The sequence below is a fragment of the Corvus kubaryi genome, unplaced genomic scaffold (genome assembly GCF_017639235.1).
Source record: "Corvus kubaryi isolate FWS band 111438036 unplaced genomic scaffold, C.kubaryi_AGA036_p1.0 138, whole genome shotgun sequence".
NCBI classification, from domain to species: domain Eukaryota; kingdom Metazoa; phylum Chordata; class Aves; order Passeriformes; family Corvidae; genus Corvus; species Corvus kubaryi.
This window is the reverse complement of record NW_024580672.1, coordinates 11,785,636-11,809,499: the sequence shown is the minus strand read 5'-3', so window position 1 is coordinate 11,809,499 and position 23,864 is coordinate 11,785,636. Positions and strand designations below refer to the sequence as shown.

Below are 23,864 nucleotides of genomic sequence, written 5' to 3'. Positions count from 1 at the left end.
ACATTGCACACTTCACTAATTGCAGCTATTCTTAAAAACACTATCGTGGGCCCAGTGTGACTGCAGAGGCAGGAGATCAGTAGAGCTCCATTGTGGCAGCCCTGGGTGGCTACGGAGAGGACACCATGCTAACTGCTCTCCTGAGAGGACAAGGGGCAAGGCTTGCTTCCATAACCATAGCCGTGTAAAACAATTTGGGATGAACTGTGGCCCCTCAATGCTCATTTCAAAACACCTGCTGTTGTGTAGCATGAGGACAGCAGCAGTACTGCAGGGGCTGGACACAAGTAATGCAGGAGTTAACTGAGAGCAGAGGGATAAGAGCCCCAGAAAGAATGCCGATAACATTTGCATAGACCTGATATATGAACAAGAGCTGTGACTCAGTCTTCACCTAGGGACCAAAGATGATGCAAAGATGCACTAAAAGTTTCTCACTTCTCCTTATTTAACCTTTGTTCACTGCATCAGGACAGTGCACAGCAGCTAAGGGTGCTCTGTGTGCCCAAGGGAAACAAAGCCCAAGCACTATGTGGGGCTCTCCGGGATGTAGTAGGAAATTTGGAAGCCATGTAGTGTATCCCATTAGGTTGCAGAGCACTGTGCAGAGGCCTTTGGTACCTAATGCCGTCTATGGGAATGCAGCTCCTCTTTCCAGCTTGGTGGCATGAGACACTCCACACCTTTCTGAGAGCCCCCAGAAATCCCGAGGGCTCTCCGATGTTAAGCCACAGGTCAGACATAGCGAAGCAAGGAAGGATTTTTCCGTTTTCCCTGCTCAAGAGCTGCTGGGGCAGCCCCACGCCACAGCCCATCACCCCCACAGCTCCCTGAGGGACACGCTGAGTGCCCACAGCCAGCACGGCAGCCCCCATCGGCAGCGGGGCCACCCAGCTGTGGCACACGGCCAGGGCACGCCGTGGCCTGGGGGAGCATACGGCGCAAGCCCGTCGCGTAGCCCGATGTTCAATGAGACTCGACAGGTCCCACCGAGGTCTGCACGCGGAGAAAGAGCCCGAGGCCCCCAAGTTGGCGACACCGCCTCGGCTCTGCTCGGCCCCAGCGCGCCCGGGGCACGCGGGATGCAGCATTTGGATCATCTCACAGCAGCTGGCAGGGACCCAACGGCGTGAGCATCATCCCGTCTGCAGGAGCACGGGGCTGCCTCCCAGCGCACTTTTACCCTTGGAGTGTGGCGGGGGGAAGGGCGACGCACACGCAGGGACATTCTTCACTTGTCACCCCCAGCCTCAGGCTATTTCTTTCTTTGCAATCACCTAAGGGTGAGGAAGAGTTGAAAAACATCACACTGACAGGGCTGTCGGAGCTGCGGATATAGGGCCTTCCGCTCCACGCCAAGCAAACCTTCTGGAATGGTTTGGACACGATAGGTAAACAGTGTTGGGCTTGCTCAGCAGGGAGACATTTGTATTTAGATGTTATAGATAAGTGGTGCATATTTGAGACATCTGAAAGTTATTATTCCAGGCAGTTTCTAAACAGAGAATCGCAGTTGCATAGCCCCTTAACTCCGAGCTGACAGGCAGGATAATGATTTAAATTATTGTTAAACATAGGCTCTGTTTTAAGTGGATGGAATTCAACAACATGGTAGGTTTAGGGGAGTGGGGGTGTATTACAAAACACAACATTTCCAGTTTCTGGAGCACTGATCCACGGGAGCTTCTCCGCCAACACCAAGCATAGCTATTCATGCTATGAAAATGGCAGCTGTAGAGATCCTCAAAAGGCAACATCATTCAGCTGACTTCTGGCTCATTATCACTCCCCCTAATTGCAACAACATCGATGAAGGGAAATGCCTTTATGAAAGCAAAACATAGCATTTTTCAGACTGTAAAACAGAGTTCAGGAGTGAATCATAAATATTTTTTTTAATAATGCTTTTAAGTGATTTATGCTTCCTGGAGTTCAATAGGGTTACGTTTATTATGTTATCACTCTGTTTTTAGCTAAGAGTATCCTGATTTGTTCTCCATTATAAGGCATTTGAAGCTCAGCTATTAGGCTGTACTAAGTCAGTGTCCTACAGTTGTCTCATCTGTGAAGAGTTTATTTTCCAGTGTTTTCAGGTGGGGCTGGTTGGCTCCCCCAGGTCCCCTCTGTGGCTCAGCTACTACCATCAGAGAAAGCTTTTGGTCCCCACCATAAGCTGCTTTCTGACATGCCAAAGGTTAAGTGTGACAGTAAACACTGGCTCCACACTGCAGCCTTTACACAGGCAAAGCTCCAGCAAAAACAAACCCATCTCTTATGGGGGAAAAAAGAAAGGGAAGGAGGAATTCATTTCTTGCTTATTCAGCATCTGATTGTGTGTCTGTGTCACAAGCGAGCTCCCAGGCAGCATCTCCAACCTACAGCACCTCATTTCCCAGATGGGTAATTCACAGTAATGCAGACAAGAGGGTCTCATCTCTGCTCCTAGCATGAAGATGCAATTGGGCCTAAAACAAAAGCAATCCCACCTTGCCACTTAAGGGAAATTACATGGCTGATTAATAATGGATGAGCCTCACAAAGGCCACCCATTCTGCTCAGTGTGCCAGCATCTTATCCTAATTCTTCTCATCAATAAAGCCTAGAGTTGTTTGGAAACTTCAGGAGAAATTGAGTTCACTCACCTAAGCTTTAATAACCATCGTGTCCAGCAGGGCAGCAGCAGCCCAGTGCAGCCTTTGGCATGTGCAACACAATATAAAAATCAAATCATGAAACGGTAACTCAGAAACACACTCACAAGGCACACGAGTCAAATCAAGATGAGGCACTTCTGTCAGACCAGCAGCTTGGCCTGCCCACTTCAGCATGTGAGGAGTCCAACAACTCAGAAGATTTGAAACCCACAGTCCCCTGTCAGGGAGAAAAGCAGTATCTCCATCCTGAAAAATGAATGCACTTTTGTGATGTGTCTCAGGAAAATGAGAAATCTGAGCCTGAATGAGGAGCTGAATCCTTTACCACTAAAACTAAGGATGGTTTTTTGTCCCTCCCTGCTAACCACTAGTTATTGATCTGATGTACTCACACCAGTGTGTAAAGGCTTTCTCCTGCAGGCAGTGCTTGGTTGCTTTTCCCGCACAATTAAATTCTAATAAATATCCTTCCCTCATAAAAATAGTGGACTGATCTCTCTCTGAGCATTGTTTTTCTGTTTACATTTTAAAAAAAACTATTATAGAGCTTGGTAGGAAACAAACAAGCAAGCAAAAACCCCAAGTGGGTATTAAAGCTACCAGTGCCCTATTTGAAGAAGCCAAGAGAGACACAAAAGGAAACTGCTGCCATCATATGGAAATGCTTCCTTAGCCCTCAAGCTGGACATTGAATTTGTGCAGTGATGAACCCCACAGGACCAGCTCAGGGGTCTCGCCTGCTCCTTCCTGCAGCCCTTGCAGCTCCTGCTCAGCTGACAGCACAGCCTTCAGAACAAGGAGAGGTAGAAAGGCGACTGGAAGCAGGATTTCCTCCTGCCAGAGGCTCTGTATAAGGGAATGGAAGCTTCCAGGTGCCTCCAAACCCCTCCTGGCCACAGCCCAGCCCAACAAAACAGACTGACAGCACTCCACCCCTTCAATGGTCAGCCCAAGCAGTCCTGGCCTCTATACACAAAATTTGAGAGACAAAGATGTATTGGAGACAATAAATGAATGATAAGGGCCCCAAAGAGAGTACTTCCTACTTACTTTTCATTCTGATGTACTTTTAATAACTTCAGATAAGCTACTCATTTAAATAGTTGAACCCCAAAGGACTCCACACCCATCTATGTGAAACATCTCAGGGCAGTCCACTTGGGCAGAGGATCAGTGCTTAGATAGGATAGTTCTAAAAACTCATTACCTAACTCTCATTTCCTGGTATACACTAATAAAGCCACTGTGCCCAATCGCCACCTGTGAACAACTTCTTAGTCTCCAGAGTAATAAGTCCTTATAGGTTCTGTAGTCATCTTTATGCTGTAGAACTAGCGTGGACTCAACTCTCTAATGATGGGAAACTGCAACACTAAAACTGTTGTGGGACACTCTCTGGTGTCACCCTTGCCACCTGGGGCATCAAATGCCAGAACAATAGACAGGTCTGCAGTCAAAATTACTGCAGCCTCCACTGCTCTGCTCCACCTCAGTCAGAAAAAGGATATTAAATATGGAGACAGGGTTGCAATCAGCCTTTCTGAGGAAATAATAACCTGGGAAATTCTGACTCATGCTGATTTGTGATCAAGGACTGTGACTGAGATACCAAAAAAAGGAACTGAATCAGATTTTCATGGCTGTGTCAGAATGAATTAATTCTCATCATATAACTGGAAAAGATTTAACATCACAGAAGCATTTTGAGAATGACAGGAGGATATGGAGGCTGTGGTAAAGAAGAAAACATGATTATTGTTCTGTATAGACTGACAGTGAGGAAAGATAAAAAAGAACTAAATATACCATAAAATAATAGCTTGGTCAGAGAGTTGCCAACAGGAACATCCTGGGGAGGGGACAGCAGTTGCAAACATCTGGCACTCCTGGTGCAAAAACGCCCTAGACAACGCTTATGACAGAATAACCAGCAGTGACACATCTCCAGGAGAGACGGCAAAGTTATCTTTAAGTCTGCCCAGAACAGTCTGAGAATCTCCTTGCAGTCACTACTGGGTTTCACCCTTCAGCTAAAGATATGAGAGGTGGCTGCCTGGCCTTTTCCAGTAGCCACCATTCACTCCGTGTCTGTCTCAGAGAGAGGTTACATTTTTTTTTTTCTCACTTACGTGGTTGTCAGCAAAACTCCTAAAGTAAATCTGATGTCAGCTGATCTCACTCTGAATCTAGCTAAACCAGTGTCAGGCTATTTCAATTCTAAATGCTTGCCCATAGCAACTATTCAGGTTAGCATAGCTAGTTCTTTTTAAAGTCACGTTTGCTATTGATTTGAATTAATTTTCCAGGTTGCCCATTGTAACTAAACCCTCTGCTGGAAAAATAACTGCATTCAGTGCATATTTTAGAGATGGTTGCTTGGGTTTTTTCTCAGCCAAGCAAGCTAGATATGCTGCTAAGTGGAAGATCAGACTCTAAAGTCCAACTCTATAGACAGGAGTTTATCTGGCAGCAAATTCCACAGACACAGATGAAGGAGTGTGAAATCCCCACTGCAAAGCACAAACAAAGGAGTATCTCTCATCTCTCCTCATAGACTGCTTGCCTTCATCCAAATAAATCCTCTGATAGTTAGTTCTATCAATACTTGTTATTAGCAAAAAAACTTCTATAACAAATAAATTATACGATAAAAAGAACCATTGCATGAAGAGGAACAGGTGTTATCAAGAGCAGAACTAAGAACCATCAATCTAATTCAGGATATAAGAAACAAATCTGACTCAGATTCTTTCCCCAGTGTTGTTTTCTCCTGTATCTTCATGATCCCTATGATAGAGAGACTGTCAGTAGTATGTGCTTGACCTGATAAAAGAGCTCACTTATCTTCAGGGAACATGCCAGATATTCACGGTGACCCATACAAAATAATTCAAACACACCTAACACCCTGTGCTGTCCAGATAAAGGGGGGGGGGAAAGAAGCCAAAGCCTTTGGGTTATGAATTGCCAGCACAAAGACAAAATGAGCCACTGGTGTCAGTGAAGAAACCAGTCAAGGAAAGGATGGTATTTTGGTCACCGGGTTGTCCTTGCCTTCCCCATCAATACAACCTGATCTCTCTTTGCCAAACATGTCCTTCCACTGCTTTCACACAGCAGTTCACCCTTTTTCTGTGTTTTCACCTTCCTGCTCTGCTATCTTAGGCATCTGGACCCCTTCTTAAACCTTCCTGCACAGAAACCAGACACATTTTCCAAGAAAACCACACTGCCTGGAGGCAACCTTTCTACTTCCCCTCCAACTTCAACAGTGCATTCAGCCTCTCCTGCTCATGTTCTTCTCTCTCTTCCTCCTCCTCCTCCTAAAAGAGTCTTTGCTGCCCAGAAAACCCATTAAGCACAGAGGCTAATCCCTGCATAACCATTGATTACTGATTAACCACAGACCACAGGTTTTGACCTAGCAAGCCCTGCACAGAACCCAGTAACAAGCAGATGGCAAAGAAAAGGATCCAGCAAAGCACTTAAGCACATGGCTATCTTTAGGAATGTGAATTAACATACTTATTCAAGCATATAACTGATTTCTGGCATACCATATAGCTACATATGCATGGAGGTGGGTAGGGAATTTACCATCCTGTTGAATTTGGGCCCTGCAGCCTATGCAGTATTCTTTCCTGAGCAACTGAGAATGGGTTCCAATTGCCCAGTTGGAAACTACACAGCTTTAAAAAAATAGCATTTTACTTCCCATTTGAATTTTCCCTCCACCAGCTTTCCTCCCTTAGCCTGCCAACATAGAGCACCCTCTGCCTCACCATCAGATTGTTACTTTGACGTTTCATATCTTATCTGCTTTTTGTGGACCGCTGATCTTTCAGGAATCACATCCAAAACTGAAGCACTAGAACTTATTATAAAAATAGTCATAATAGTGAGTATGGCTCAAAACCAAATTATTTATGTATTTCTCTAGAGTGCACAATTAGGCTGAGCTGAAATTGTCGGTCCCTGCAGCTCCACGGTGAAATTCTCATTAGTCCAGTTTTCTTTCTGACTATCTCTAGCTCTGATCTCCATCATGAGGCCAATTTCCTTCCACCTGGCCAAGGGGTGTTACAGACAAGATCCGCAGGCTCTCCTGTGTCAGGAATGAAGCAATAAAAATGCGTTTTGACAAATGCAGGCAACATCAAGGCTCACCTCTGACATGAGCATACACATTCCAGTGTATGGAAACATTGAATCAGATCTATCTAGAACAAACGGGGCTACAAACAGGGGCAGAAACCAAAAGGCCCAGTGTTTTTGTCAAAAAGATGCTTTCACACAAGCCATGCTGGGATAACAGAGTGGATTGCTGATGTCTGGGAAGGGCTCAGGAGAGTGATGGCTGCTGCCTACAAACACCAGAGAGAGCAACGAAAATCAACCAGGGAAACACCACTGCAGAATGAGGAGGAAATGTAAATACCTGCAGAAACATATTGAACAAATTGTCACCAGCCTCCTGGTTCAAGTGAACACCTGTGGGGCTCAGAGGTGCTGGGGTCCTCTGGTCTTGGGCAGGCAGAGAAAGAGGGAACACGCTGCGTTAAATATTTTAGAGGCTTCAGATCTTTCCCTGCAAGTGATGCAGTATTTATTGGCACAGCACCAGCACGGGAATAGGATTACTGGATTTGAAAGGCTTTGTCCCTGGAGTGGTCTTTATCCTCTTAAAAAGATAGAGCAATTAAACTTTTTTTTTTTTTCCTGAAGAGAATTAATCGTCTGTGAACAGTCACACTGGTAGCCAGATGCATCACAAGAGATTTTCATCTTCTTAAACACACCATCCATAGTCAGTGGCCAGCAATCTGTTTTACCAATCTTTTATCCCTAGCTACAGACCAAAAATTTACCAATCCCAAATGATTTTAATTTCAAAATCTAGTATGAGCAGATGGAATGGGACTTTAAAAAAAATATATTTTGTAAAGGCCTTTAACATCAAAACAATGCTGATGTCTGAGAATCAAAACTTGTGACTGGACATACTGTTCTAGCCAATAGACATGGAATGCTTTGTATAAATTTCACAAAGTTCTGCCAACACTACCCTGCTATAATTTCCAAGAAAACAGAGGAAGCACTTACCTAGTGCATGTCAGCATAAGGCATGATATTTTCACCAAAAGCCACAACGTAGGGGAAACATTTAAAAACTATTGTCAGAAGAACATATTATGAAAATGCAATTAAGAGAGCATGATAGAAGAATGAAAGATTGAGATTTTCCTAAATGTCTGAGTAGGAGAGAGGAGTCCAGGCTCTCACTGAGCACAGCACCTCACAGGGTCAGCTGCATCACAAGCAGAGCTGATGTAACATCTGCATCAAAATTGGGAGTGGATTCAATAAAAGATGAAGACCTTTACAACAGAAGTAGCTCAGCATGACTAAAGATGATCTAGTGAATCGCATCCCTGCCCATGCCAGTGGGATTGGAACTAGGTGATCTTTAAGGTCCCTTCAAACTCAAACTATTCTATGATTCTATGATTCTGTGAAGGAGAAGTTTTGGCTTGAATCAGCATAGCTTCAAAAACCAGCACAGTCAAAATGTTTTCTTTCCTTCAGTTTAAGCCAGACAAGGTCTGGAGAAGCTTCTGCTGCTCAGTGTTTGGCCAAAAAGAAGGGATGAGTGAGCAAAAACCCAGGGCTAGAGACTGCACACAGTGTAAAACCAGAGTGACTCCACAGTACCTACCAGTTTAGGCTGGCAAAACTGAGAGTAGAGTTGGGCTGTAGGTAAGGGTTTCTATACTGAGCCCAACAACAACAGTTCTGCTTATGCAGCTTGAGGAAAAAAAAAAAAACAAAGGAGACTGGGACTACAGAGCAATCTCATTTTTAGCTCTGTTGGTGATATGGATGGAAAACTCCATTTTATTTTATTAAAGGTGTCAAACTTTTTTAATAACTCAGACACCTACAGGGATAACAAATTCACATCCTCTGTACGGTGAATTGCATATTCAGCAGCTGTGAGGCCAATTAGACACTGAAATGACAAAGTGCTATCTCAGGCCAGCAGAGACTTTCTGCACAGAGACGGCGTTTAGTTTTATCATACAAGCAGTGTTTAGCTGTCATCTGTCATACAGGCTTAGGGGAAAGGGCCTCCACAGCTGGAACAGCTGCAATAGCTGGAATTGCAAGATTAGCACAATAAATTGTTATACTTCTACCAGATCACTCAATTCACATCCAAAACTTACCCCCAGCTCCAAATAAACCCTTTTTCTCAAGCTGTAGCTTTATGAATGAAGAGGAATTAGCTTTCAGCATTACAGCCCAAGGTTTGAACAGTTTAAACTATTTGGCTGAATATTTTTGAGAAAAGTATTAAGAAAGCTGCAAAGATTAATTTTCTCTCCCAACATATACTCTCTCCCTTTTTTTTTAAGACACCTATTACTTACCAATTTTAAAAAAGGAACTATATTAGACAAACTAAGGAAAATGCAATTAATGTTGCATTAAGTATCAGTTAATAAGAGTGTGTTTAAAAAAAAGCAGCATAGATATCCTAATGGTTTAAATCAAAAAGCTAAAATCATTGCTAACCTAAGGAATTCTTTGAAATGTCTGTCAAAAGAATACACTGCTCCATTAGTGGTGGATTATTATTCTCTAAGGCCATGTACATGCTAGAAATGTCTGTAACTAACTACAGCTATGTAATAAATTCAGTATACATTCAATTATTCAAGTAGTTCATACCTTTATTAGAAGTAAAAGAAAGTCAAAAGCCTTTTAATTTCAACCACTGTTTCCAGACTCTACTTTCCACACTTCCAGTACTTAGCAAAGGCAAGATAAACAACTTAGTGCAAACCAGCAACATTTATCTCCTTAGAGCAACAGCCAAATCAATCATCACTACAGATATTTAATGTGAAGACTCCACTTTTTTTTAACATAGGGGCCCATCTTTGCAGGGTCAGCATCTGAACCACAACATACCCATAACATAAACACCACTTAAAATTGTCAGAGTTTTCATATTTCCTTGGGTTTTTATGGGTAAAGTGTCCCTTCTTGCCTGTGTTAGGAACAATATTTCAGCTTACCCGAACTAAAGAAACTTTACAGCACAAAATGTGTTTTTCCACTGGTCGTTCTGTCCTGTAGCAGCCTCCATTTTTCTCAGTTTGGGCAATAAAAGCCAGACTAATCCCTTTTAAATTTATTCCTACCCAGGTACCTTTGCAGGCTCTCCTGATGCCAGTGTGGACATTTTGTGGATATAAAGTGCCCTACAGCACATTATGTAACGGATTTTGTCCTTTCTGTTCACCTGTGGCAATGCCTTCTCCTCCAAGAGGTCCTGCTAAGGCAAAGGTGCTTCAGGTGAAAGCAACAGGTTATCCAAAGCACAATGGGAAAAAATAGGAGTAAGGTGCAGAGCCTCTGTGCAACTTTGTAATTCAACTCCTCATGGAGACCCGCGGAAACCTGAAATGCTGATCCCTCAGAGACCATATTTCACTCGGCATCTGCCTGTCCTGACCTTCTTGGTGTTCGTCATTTGCTGCTCAGCCCAAATGCCCCGTGCCGACCGTGAGGGCAGGCAGATGCTGCCTTCCCCAGCTCATGGGCACAAAGTCTCCACTGCTGACAGTCAAACACAAAGAGAAGAAAAAATCCCCCACGGCATTCACATGGCCAAGAGGAGCTCTGGCTTGCTTAAAAGTGCTGTGTCCAGCAGCCTCATCATCACAACCTAGACAGGCAGACCTGGAGGACAGACAGACCCTCAAGCACATGGAGCTGCCCAGGTCCTGGGCTAACTTTTGGGTGCCTATTGCACCTGGAAAAATACGTCCCTGCAGAGGTGCTAAGGCAAAGCAGGGATAACTAAAATGGCAAGAGATGAGTTATTTATTAAACTGTTTTCACATTTTCAGCTGTGCGAGAGAGCTTCCTGCAGCTGCCATAGAGACAACAGCTACAGACAATAAAACTTTATGAGCAATTTAAATTCTCTCTCCCCTTAGGAGATGGGGAAAAACAAGGACAACTGACTGTTTGCAGGTCTTGTGGATCTTGCCTTCATTAAGTAGGACTCTGTTTAAGCACTTATTATGCTTTTCCATCAGATAGTCACAGACTTCCACAAAAAGGATTAATTGTTTATAGCTTCCACTTTCAACAATACCCTATAAAAATACACTGCAGTCATATCTGATCATCCCATTTTGTTCAGTGCGAAGCACTCCCAGCACATCAGTCTGCTTATTTGCACGTGTCAGAATAGCAACAAAATGAATTCCCGTGGGCAATGGAAAATAAGCTTTGCACTTGGAAAATAAAATAGTAATAACCACACAGTAAAACTGCAGATGCATGTAATAAATTAGATTTATCATCAGTCTTATACCATTCACACCTGAAATTTGCCCATAAATCTACCTCATTAAAGGCTTACTTAATGTTTCTTCTAAAGGTGGCCTGGAGCTAGAGATCCAAACTACGTAAGAACTGACAGACATGAATAAAGAAGAACATTTCCTTCTTTCCCTACAAAATGTGCAACTTCCTTGTCAAAGAGACACCAGCTTGAGGCATAAGATGGGTACATTTCCATCCAGGATCAGTTCACATTTTAACTTTGATACTTTGCTAACATAAAACAATAAGAAGCTAGGAAGAGCTGGTGAAAGAAGAGATTTCTCAAATATCTAATATAATATACAGAACTCCCATTTAATTCTACTAGGATCTGTATATATATTTACGACTGAAATATATATTTATACTGCTTCTACTTTGGCTAAATCTAATACATGCACATTTAATACACATGCATTTAAAACTTTCCAATCTTGCAAGGTCTTACTAGTTTTTCACATATTCTGTATTTACAAGATGTGGTGAGACTTAGCTTTCAGCAGGTGCCTCTCAGTGTGCCAATCTAAATAAAATTATCCTTGGTTTTCAAAGTCTGTGCTGGTAAAAGACCAAGAATACTCTGAAATACTGCATGAATGAAAATACTGATGGATGGGAGAAGAGTGTGAACAGAGTAATAAACAGTAAAGGGGTGTGATTGCTGATCACTCTAGCAAAGAATGGGACCAAGGAAAACGAGCAAACTGTACCTCACATCACCCCACTGGAAACACAGGATGAGTAGTGAGGTATCCTGCAATCATAACTGTTTTGCAGCCCCATTTTTCTGTACTTTTAGAGCACCTGCATTGTGCTTTGAAAGAAAAGACACTAGATGGTAGGACCAGATGATCGTCATAGGGCCCTTCCCATCTTAACCACTCTGCAATGCCTGCTGCAATGGGGTGATTTTCCAAAATGAGAAAAATGTTGTGATTTTCAAAAAGGCACCACATAGAAGAGGCAAACCTGTAATCCCCCACCAAAGGTAAAGGAAAATGCTGAGAACTCATCATGCTGTACTGCACACATGACTGAGGGAAGTTGCCAACCTTGCTGTCCTGCATCATGAATGTGAATCCATAGAAAGTGCACATGCCAGGCTCAAGCCCAGTGCTTGAAAGAAGCAGGTTAATATGAGACAACACCACTTGGTTCCCATGAGCTGCCATCCTTCCTCCACAGCTCTGAAGACTCTAGAATTTAAACAGCTGGCCCTTTCCTTTTCTTTTTTTGATGCTTTATTATAGCAGCAAGGCAGCAGATTGCTTATATTCCATTTTTCTCGGACTCTTTTTTAAAAGTGTGAATGAGCATGTGTGTATGTTGAAGTGATAACATAAGGACAAGCCACATTTTTAGTAAATATTATTTTAAATTACTCTGGAATGTAAAAGTGCACTTGTGCAAAACTAGCTGCCCAAAAAGGAAAGCAGAGCTGTAAGCCATGCTGCCTGCAAGCTGAGCATGTTGGAAGGAGACTCACTGTATAAGGGCATGTTTACAGGTCATGTAAGCCTGCACCTACACTGAAACTCATGCCCTAAAACACAGAACATGCATGCACTCCATCACCACAGATTCCTCTGTGCGGGCCCTTACACTGGCTGAGACCCTGTGGTCAGAGCAGACCAGATTCCTGGGTGAATTTAAGCCTTTTTATCTCTATAATGTGGGTAGAGGAGAGCAAGGAGCAGCCTCTCACCTGTGACTGACTGTCAGCACTGTGGACCTCATCGCTGAAGCCACCTCAAGGCAGATTTAAACCAGTGCCTCCTTTTGACTCATTCCAGCAGTGACAGGCGAACCATGGTCCCAGCTCAGTTCAAACTCCCCTTGGCTGCGGTGCGGTGGACCGTGAAAGCTGTTTTCACCTGGTTCATTTCAAAATCCAGCTGGCAAAGAAGCTGCTCAAAGGGCTCTGCCTTTGAACATACAGCAAGGACAGTCAGACCCAGGAACACCTGTGACAGCCACATATACCTGTGCAGTGACAGCAGTACTGACACGTGGGTAATTGTCAGTAAGTCTTATGCTGTGAGTAAGCCATAAGCAGAAGGAAATGAAAAATTAAGGTACAAACCAGCTGGATTTTAGTGATGCCAGAATGTTGTGCAATGCCTGTGCTGCAGATAGAGAGAGGCAGGACTGAGCTGGGTAAAAAGGTTGATGGCAGATGACACCTTTTGCTCTGGCAAGTCATTTAACTCTCACAGGCTTTGGGCCCCCCTTCATTCAAGTCTTTCTTTATTCTATCTGTAAGACAGGAACAGTGTCACTAGACTTAGTCATTTCCCTGTTTTACTGAGTTCCTTATTTGGGCTGGAACTGATTTGCCAGTGTAATGCAGATAAGCAAAATAAAAATGTGCAGTTTTGGATGTTGTCACTTCTGGGAACATAAATGCACACTGTCCATTTCCCTGCAGAGCTGGGATCTTGCAGTGACACAAGACTTACTGCTGCAGGTCTTTCCTTTGGCAAATCTCATTTTGGAAGTAAAGTTACATTACTGGGAGTGGGGAGGGATTAATTCTGAAATAAACAGAAAGACACCAGAAATGGTAAAGTTTTTGGTCAGATTCTTACACACAAAAGCAAATGGAGACTGTGCAGAGGTGCAGTTTGACCCTGCAACCCTACAAGCATTGAGAAAATAGCAAGACTTAAGAACAAGGGACATGTTTGGGGTTGGGGGGGGTAATAAATCCCTGAACTGGAATCTGAAATGCTAGGCTCTTCTGTTCAACATACCACTGCAGCATCCCCAGCCTCCATCAGATGCCCTGCATGCCATACCAGGCTGAATTCAACCATATGTTTGTAGCTAAGCTATGAAATTCATTTGTCAAGTCCCGGGAGTTTTTGGCAAGTTGTCCTGTGCTATATGTGTGGTCTGCTACACTAGAGCAGGCATGCAGAGCATAGTAACACGTATATCTATAGGATCCAGGGGCAACACAGCTGATGATTTCCCTTCTCTGACTTTTAGTGCTGTTTAATAATGAATGGAGATGCAGAGAACTCGGGTGGAAGCTGTTTCAGCACAGTTGCAGACTTAAAGCCTGCTGAAGGCTGCTGGAACAAGCTATAAATACGTATCTGAGCTCCACGCCAACTGTGTAAACTCAGAAGCTGCTTGCTTCATTCAGGGACTTCATACCCACCAAAAAGTCAAGAGCCTCTTGGACTAGAGGTAAGTCAGTGGCTGGCAGAAGTCACATTTTCCTTGTGAAGGGGGGATGTGGAAGATGCTAGGACAATGCAGGGGCGGATGACGGATAGGAAATGATTTCTCGGGTGTTTTGAAAGGAAACACATAATCCAGAGTTATGGACCCTCATTAATCAGGCAGAGTAGTCCTGAGGTGCCAAATCTCACAAGAACAGCCGTAGGACTTGGAGTTGTTTGTAAGCTCTTCCTAACTGAACCCTTAGCATGACATTTGCCCAAATTCTCCATCCCAATTCAAATACCACCACCTTGGCCTATGAACAGTTGCCTAGTGGCTCTGACTCAAGCTGATTCACAACAAAAGATAAATCTTTCTGCACCTAAAAAAAGAAAAAGCTGCTGAGAAATTCTTCAATTCCTCTGCCTTGTGCAATCTTGGGCCAGGAGTTTTTTCAACAAGGTCAGTCTCATTCCTTCATCTCCTGAACATACATCCCTCTTCCTTGCTGTGTTGGTTGCTATGGGTAGTCCTGCCACCATATTTTTTAATACAGCACGGAATGCAGAAAGGAGGCAGAACTGTCAGAAAAAGAAGTTTAATTTAAGTTTTTGATATATAGCATGAAGCTGTCACTTTAACAGAGATTAACAGGCTGGATGGCAGGAAAAAGCCAGGATCTCTCTCAGCCTCAGATCATCTCATCTTCAGAAGGAACCTCAGCTCCTGAAGGTCAGCAGGTACCATCTAACCTTTTCCATGGTGAAAGGAAGACCCATGAATCTACCGTTACATGGAGAAGTGCTGCAATTTTCCTGCCAGTGACAATGCAAAGCCAACTCTAAGGCTGTGTGCTGACACTCCTGGCTCCCCAGCAACCTTGCTGCCCTTCAATCCTCGGAGAATCTTTTCAGTTCTTCTAAGATGTATAAACTCAAATAGCCCAAACCTTGACAGCCTGCACATCTGGGACTATGACTGAGTCCTCGTGAATGCCAAATTATCTTCATTTCACCTGAGGATGGCAGAAGACAGAGGCACTCAGCACTCATCCTACAATCCCAACTGTATACCCAACCTTCAGGCTCCAGAAGACAAATAAAACTCCTCCGTGAAAGCAACATCCTGGAAAAACCAGCCACAGATTCTCTCAGGTAATTTGGAAGATAGCCATGTTTCAAATCTGTCCATTAAACCTGACAGAAAATCATAACAGTGCCATCCAGGAAGGATTTAACCACAGCACGTAAAACGCACTTCCCCGCTTTGGCACAGGGAAAGCAGAAGATGAGATAAAAACAAAGGTGTATGACACACTCCAGGCTATTCTCTGATAGAGCTACACCTCTGAGCAGAAATCCATTTACTTAGACATGGCTTCTAGTGCTATATTGTAGCAGCTGTTTCCCACCTCTCACCGATGTTATATTTACGTGCTGAGTTTCAAACACCCACTGATCCAGGCTGAGGTGCTGAGATGCTCTGGGGAGGAACGACAGCTGTTTCCCTGTACTTGTCCCAGCACAGCGAGAGGACAGGCAGTGTCAGCCTTGCCCTTCGTCAGGGATGGCTCAGCATCACCCTGGTGTTTGGACCCAGGCACTCACCTAAGAGCTGCACTCCACGGGTGAGCCCATAGACATCGATCAAGGCCCAGAGGGGCTCCGCCGTCCTCACGCCGCTGAAGAAGAGCATCGCAGCGGAGTCGTTCACCCGGTAGAAAACCCGTCCCTTCTTGTCCACCCAGAAGGCTATGATGTTTCCCTCGTTTGCAAACTCTTCTGGCAGAGCCTTGGCCCAAAAACCACTTTGGGAAACCAAGTCAGGGCACGCATACTTTGGCAGAGTGTCAGGGTTAATCCTCGATGGATCCTTGGAAGTAAAGCCAAGTCGAAGAGCCCCACTCCAGCAGCACTGCTTTTTAGTGATCTGCAAAGACAACAGCAGCAATAACAGTGTTGGGCACTTGAACATCAACTGACACACTTTATGCATTGAACACTGGTGGCTAGTGTGCAGACAGCCCCACCAGATCTAGGAAACATTTTACCCACCAAACACTGCTGTAGCTTTTTCAGTTGTACACAGCAATGCTGCTGCAAACTTAGGATACAATCCCCATATTTAAAACCAAATAAATCAAATTAAATCTATGTGGATAGGTGAAATGTAATTACAGCTGCATGATGATTCATTTCTATTTCTAGGGTAATTCCTTTTGGCCTAAGAATAATCCTCTCACAACATGTGCCATAAATGGCCACAGGACCTTTTATCTCAGCACCTTCAGCAGCAGCATTCTTCCCACATGGTGCTCAGATGATGGGGTCTCTCATGACCTGAGGGAAAAGCAGACTCCAGAATCACAGTTACCACCACAGGGTTTTCTGGGCTTCCCAGGCAAGTAAAAGACAGTCTTTCCCTTGTGTAACTTGTCATATTGGATGGCATATTGAAATCACAGCCTTCCAGCAGAGAACTTGTGTGTGGGAAAGCACAATATAGAGTATTTAACTTTGTTAAATACACAATTGTGAGGCAACAATAGATGTTCTCTTACGATTGGGGAAAACCTACTTATTTCAGCTGTGAATGGTGTTTTGCAAAATATGTTGTGCATAACTACACCCCAACCTGTCAGTATGCAATTACTCAGTGTGTCTGGGGTCAGGAACATCTGCTATGGTTTTTGGAATGGTTCGTTTGTCATACCCATCCTTCTGCACCTGACAGACAGAAGGACAAAGGATCACAGATACTTCCAGAGTCATCAGCTTCTGGCCAGTAGGGATTTGTGGGGAGCAGGCAGAAGGTCCTAAACACATGCAGCACATTGAAAACACTATCCAGTTATAAGACCTCTTTTTTCCCCATGGAAGCAGGGAGTCTTCCAGAGTTAGTATAGTCCTCAGATGATGTCCTTGGTGAAGATTTTCCTCTTATTTTATTGTTTGAGTATGAACCTGCTGGGAATTGTTTCTCTCAAAGTGATTCAGCCTGTCAGGATCCAGACTATGAAATGAAAGACCTAAGGATGCTGGATACAACCTTATCCAGCCAAGAAAGTTCCTGCATGCCAGTTGACACGTAACTGCTGTATCTGTTCACACCCTGAACCTGCAGCAAACACGAGAGCACTTGAGATAGTCCTCTTCCATCAATGCCTTGGCAGCCTCAAGCAATTCCACTGTTGGCCGCAGGACAAGAGCAGAAACATGGACAGGTACCACCTACCAGATGTCACACAAAAGTCGCTGCCGTTCTGTAATTTCATACCCTGCCAAAGCACTAATGGCTCAGATGAATGGCAGTGACAGAGACTGAACTGTCCAGGACTGCAGGACTTAGTTCTCAAAAGCCTGGCAGGAGCCCCTCGTGTCCCAGCTTGGAAGTATAGAATTTTCACCAAGGGATTCTACAAGACATTTTCTTTGGAATTCTGAATTCTCTGCTAATCACATTTGTAAATACTGTGTTTCTCTTTTACATATTCCTCTCCAAGGCAAATCTGGAACATGTGCCCTTGGGGTCACAATAATCTCACAACAAAGACATTGTTCAAAGCCTAGAGATTTCTGTTTTATAATTAAAGTAGCAGAGAAAATAACTCAGAGCTCAGAAAAAGTTATCAACAGACAATTTTCAGTTAAGGGAGTGCTGCTCTTTATCCCTACTCAGTCCATCCAGGTACCTAAACTGTTTACATGGAACACTTCAGCACTGACCTCAGTCCTAGGAACCATGGGAAGCTCCTGCTTACAGGGTGGGCACTGGGATGACACTAAAAAGGACTGAAGCAGATTTACTACTTTATATACCTGGCCAGGGTGGGATGGCATTGTGCATGTCCCCAGTAGAAGCGGGGTTAACAGGGTGTGCACGTGAAAAAACAGGGAAACATAATACACACACTCCAAGAAGAAGCCTGGGTTATTTTTTGCAGCAAATTTACTGCAAGCCCTAAAAGCTTTTGGGTCTAAGATAAATATGGCCTCATTGTCATTTGTACAATTCAGTCCCTTGCCAATACTTCACAGCAGTCACAGGCAGCATGAAGTAAATATTCATATGGTAATTAAGGCTGCACATGTTCCATGTATTAATCAGCACCTATAAACAGTTCTCAATACAGTCTGACCACAGGCAAACTAATATCCAAATTAAAATCAAGTATAAAGCCTGCCAAGAATTAGACATGGCTGGACAAAGGGTTCACAGTTTTGCTAAAAAAGGCAATGGTTAATGATGGACCAAATTCTCTTTTCAGCAGCCACTGCTAGCAGAAATGCTTGGGAGGTCCACTGGGTACCAGAAGGGGAGGAAAAGACAGAATCAACATCCAAACTGCTAAACCACTGCTGCTTTCACAGATTCAGGCTCCTGATCTTTATTGCCTTGTGCCATCTTTGAGAACTTCACTTCCTAGAAATGCCCTGAATTACATGGAAGAAACCATACTGGAACATTTGTGTCTGATGCTGCTTGACAGCCATATTCCCATATTCCCAGAGCTGCAAAACAATCTCAGAATAAAACCTGAGATACAATAGCTAATAAACAGAAGGAAATCTCCTTACTTCTTTACTCCATTTTCCAGAGGGAGTTTAGACTTTATATGACCTGAATGACTGGGTTCATGGTTAGTCTGTGGCTGGTAAGAAGGTCTGAGATGTTGTTTTCCACATCCATGAACAATAGCGAGGCAATTACAGGATGGACTTATCATACAAAAGCAAGGATGTTTTCACATTTCATCCCTCCCTAGAGCACAAGTTCTGCTAAAGCCTGTTGATTACTCCCATGAGACCTTCCCATTGGAGTCAGCAGGAGCTCTGCTCATAAATCTCTTGTGCAGATTTGCATGCATATTCTTCACACACGTTATACAAGCTAAAATCCCCAAATACACAGAGATAAACAAGTGTGAATTTCCAGAGATAGCTACCTTGTTTCAGAATGAGGAATAAATAACCCAGAACCTTTGCCTAAACCACTAAATCCACTCAAATCTTTGATGGTGTCTTCAGAAGTGAAATACTGCTTTCATCTCCTCCCAGACTATCTGTCACAGTTGCTTGTCCAAACTGCTGGCCAACATGGGAAAAAATCTCATTAGGCAATGTGAGAGATTCCTGCTGGACTTCCAGCCTGGATAGAAGCACTAAGAGCTCCACAGGAAGCATAAGAAACCTGTAGTGGGGATTTTCTATCTCTGGGCCTGAGCCTGAAATCTCCATATATTTCCAAAAGGATGCATCTTCCTCATTCCTTGCTCCTTTGCTGGCTGTGAGCAAAGAGGCAGGGAAGGCTGATACACTGCTGTAGGACCCAGCACTCCTGGACCTCTAGCAACGGGCAACAGCAAGATCTTTCAAACTGGGTATCTACATGTTGACAAACCCTCTGGAAAACTCCTTCTGTGCAAATGACGGATTTGCAGTCAGATCATTCATGTGTGCCATGAACTAAAGTGGCCAAAGAAGATGACCTACTTTGTGCCAATGGAAGGCGTGAAATCAGCTATGAACAGAAAAACACAGCCCCACAAACTAGAGGGCATAAAGATGGGAAAGTATCTGTGAATGAAGTTTCAAGGGTCCCAAGCTCCTTAAGGTGCTGATAATCTGAAAAGTGTTTCAGTTCCTAAGGAGATAGAGGAGTTTCTTCATTAGAAAGCAGCTCCTGGTGTACATGAAGGCATGTTGTCTTAGAGGAGCTGGATTTCCCTTGCAGCACCAGGAGTATGAACTCCATCCTCCAGGCTACCATAGGCACAAAGGAAGTGAAATCAGCTTGTGCCAGTGAGAAAAATGTGATCCCTGCAATGTTCTGTCCTCTGCCCTTAATGCTATCAAGTGACTGATTGAACAAAGCAGTCAGCAGACTGCCAGAAAGGTCCTTTTCTTAGACAGCAACTGTGACTGCGCCGACTTCTCCTTTCATCCTTTCCTCCAAACTCTTCTGGTTTTCCTGCCAAGCACATGAGCAAGAACCTTCGCTTCCAGGTCCTTTTTGACTCTTACCGCCTGGCTTTCTCACCTCCATGAGACCAGCCCTCATTGCTGCCTTGCTTACAGGAACAAAAGTGCTTGTTGTGGAATGGAACACCTTCACTAACTCCTCATCCTCCCTCAGCCTGCCCAGTAAAGCTGCTTTGCAGGATAGGAGCAAAGCCTAGAGGACACATTTTCTAGAGAGATACGGAGGCTGCTGCCTTTCAGACTAATCAATACATCCCTTTCTTCCTGCTGTTTTCCAAGCAATCACAGCTTAATCTGTCGTACTTGTCTAACATCAATATAAGTATTTTTGGAATGTGGATTTCCCTTTTGTTCTCAGTTTCCAGAGCAGTCTGTAACTATGGCTCCAAGAACTACAGCGAGAAAAGCAGAAGTACCAACGAAGACTGCAGATCTTTAAGGCCAAGATCTGACTACTGTGCTTTTCAAGGAAGGGCTAAAGATCTGCTGGCAAGCACCAAAGCCTGGTACATTCCCAGCAGCTCCCATGGCAAAAAGGGAAAGTATAATTTACTCACCTTAAGCCTGACTTGTTCATAAATAACAATGGGCCTGTTGCTGAAGGTAATGGCATTGCAGAAGCTAGCCTGGCGCTTCACCGCCTTCTGTGTTGTGTCCATGATGATCTGGGATCCCTTCGTGTGAGGATGGAAAAGCAGAGGGCTGATGGACAGAGTTCCACATTGTGGGATGGGGAGACAGTGCTTCTGCTTGTGGTGGCATCGATGGGAGGAAGTTGAAAATGACCCACCAATGGAATCTGAAAGCAGAATGGGGAAAAAAGGGGGTTCAAATCTGCTGTGAGTAATATGGAAATTTTCAATGCAAAAAAAAAAAAGCAGAGGTACTTCAGATAGAAAGTATAAATAAAAAAATAAAGTTAGCCAAATCCTTAAACTGTAAACCACTGAGGGGTTTTAGAGCATCAGCATCAGTTTTTAGAGCTTCAGCAATAAAAGATGCAAGGATACTGAAGACTCCTGTCTGGACAATCTGACAGTACAGAGCATGACATTGAGACTGCACCTCAGCACTGAAATCACAAGCCATCTTGAGGCCACAGACCAGGAGAGAACACAAGAATTGGTTCTAAAACTGGAGCAAAGCACTTGTGAAGTTGCTGTAACAAAGCTGTCACACCTAGGAAACAATCTTCCACTTCCAGAGGACTCCTACACAACTTGACCATTTCTCTCACACCTCCTTTGCAACAGCAACTCCATTGATCTTTGCCTCCATGTGACTCTGGGTGCCCTATCCACCCATGACATGTGCCAGCTCAGACACACACATTGCTAATTTATGCTCAAGCACCACTCAGCAGCAACCCACCTGGATCTCTCCACCAACTCCCATCCATTGTCCTCTCTCCTCCACTGATAAGAACCTCAGCTGAGATCCCACACATCAGGAAGGCATTGATCAGCACACTAAGATTACAGTGAGGAAAGGTAAGAGGGAGAAAGGCTGTGAAGGACAGAGGAGATTACGTCTTTCTCCACTCAAGACTCTGCAGAAAGACTTGACGCAGGATCAGCACAGCCACGGCAGCAGCTTTGTTCCTGGATGAAGGGACAGGCACGTTTCTTTTCAAAGGAGAGCCTGCAGCAGTTCCAGCTCAAAACAACCACTCTACTGAGCACAAGTCATGCGCTTCCTTTTCCTTGTGTGCACATACACACTACACCATGCACATATGTTTGGGAGGAAATACTCCTAGATTTGGAAACAGAGTACCAACAGAATACACAACTATTCTGTGACAGACTCAAGGACGCTACAAAAGCAAATATGACCTTAAAAATGTGCCAGTTTGTGCTGTAGAGATGCATGACTAAACAGTACTCTTCAAACACACAAACTATAGAAACTAATTATCTGTATTCTTCACACACATTAATTGCTCGCTGCTATGTCATTCTATAGCTACTATAAAATGCTTACACCTCTAATATAACCCTTGGTTTTGCAATAAAAAGCCCAGACACTCTTCCTTCCAGCCTTTTAGGTAGTCTTAGCTTGTAGCTACACAAAGCTGTAACAGCACATCATCAGGGTGAGTGTGATTAACTTTCAGCAGAACTCAAAATGCTTGCTTCTGATGAGAACATTATCATTCAACTTCAGCATCTGTCACTCTGGCCTTCTCTTCTCATCTCCTTGCTGGGTTTTTTTCCTCCCATTTTTAGCAACAGTGCTGTTCCTTCAGAACAAAGCAGGGAGGTCATACAGCAGAGCTGTTACCTTTAAACACTTTCATTAATGCTTTATGGGAGAGATGAACCAAGTGGGAGTTTTTTGATGCTAAAAGTGATGTGGAATATTGTCAACTTCCTTCTCCTGTTTCTCACAGGTGGAGGAGGAGAAATAAGGTGCAGAGTACTGAGAAAATAGAGGTTAACCTGAGCAGGCAGGTCATGGAGGGAAACCTTTTGGGAGTACAGACTGCACAAAAGGGGAGTTTTACAGGAGAAGGTCAGGGTGCAGAAGCTCACATGAGCCTGGCCTTTTCCCTTTGCAAAGGTCACTGCTGACCTGGGGTGGTGCACCCTGGCTTTCCCCACAGACCAGACTGCGTGGTCAGAAGACAATACAAGCTGCAGCAGGCCCATAGACAGAATCTTCTCAGGGTACTGCCTAAAACCTGTTTAATTAGAGACTGTCTCATGCCCCAAAGAACAGGAGGTTGAATCCCTTCCAGTATCACTAGATTTTTGCAAACTAGGTGTGTTCTCTACTATCACCCCTTTGAAACTGCTATCTTGTGACAAAAGCCAGAAGAGCAAGATCATTCCTGTCTGAAAACAGCCTCTGTGTTGAAGGGCTGCAAACCCAGAGGTGCACCATGGAACCCTGAGCAGCTTTCCAGCTTTCATGTTGGAGGTCACAGAGAGCAGCAGCTGCTTGCTCCTCAGGTTTGATTTCATTTCTCCATTCATGCCTGGTTATAGATGCTGTTTGAACTGTTTCACCCAACACTGGGTTTGAACCCTGAATACAACCTCCCCAAAATACCATAAGCCCTGCCAAGAATGTAACAGAAGTGGTAAAGTACCACTTGCTCCCCCGAGCCACAAGGCCATGGACCGGATCTTCTGAAACCTTTAAGTGAGCCAAGGTGAAGGAGATGGTAACATGAACCACATCATTACACAGCTGAACCTCTCTGCCTTCTGTGTCCCACTCTTAAGTGTATCCTTTTTGGAGCCCTTTGGTAAAGCAGAGTATTTCCCCAAAGGTGGCACACTCATCCTTCCCTGTGCATTATCTTCCCTGTGCCTGATCTCCTGGATCTCAATGCCTGAACAACATCCTGTATACAACACACCACACACAAGGCAACACTGGGAGTTCTCAGCTTAGAAACTTGCAGCTCAAATCCTCTTAGGGGTTTTCACCAGAAGTGTTCATGCTCTGCAAACATTAGGCATAATCTTAAAGGCTTGGGATTTCTTAAATGCTGCAAGAAATGTCTGGGTTCATTTTTTTAAAAATACATTTTTGCCAGTTGAAAATATCTCGATAGGCACTTATGAGAATACTGTAAAAAATCATTTCAGATTGAAAACTGACTGCAAGGTGTTTAAGATAAATTTCTTACAGCATCAAATAAGTA

General features: G+C 43.9%; 1 protein-coding gene across 5 annotated transcripts in view; it reads right to left on the bottom strand.

The window, feature by feature from the left end:
- NEURL1 (neuralized E3 ubiquitin protein ligase 1) overlaps window positions 1–23,864 on the bottom strand; it is a 145,221-nt gene that overhangs the window by 40,179 nt on the left and 81,178 nt on the right. For 4 of the 5 annotated variants that reach the window (XM_042019246.1, XM_042019249.1, XM_042019250.1 and 1 more), the window contains exons 2-3: window positions 20,767–21,008; window positions 15,836–16,157 (exon numbers count right to left, since the gene is read on the bottom strand). In XM_042019246.1, coding sequence (XP_041875180.1) covers window positions 15,836–16,157; window positions 20,767–21,008 — 564 coding nt within the window. Of the gene's footprint in view, window positions 1–15,835; window positions 16,158–20,766; window positions 21,009–21,580; window positions 21,624–23,864 lie in introns of those variants that run through there. The other variant, XM_042019247.1, reaches the window with a different exon arrangement.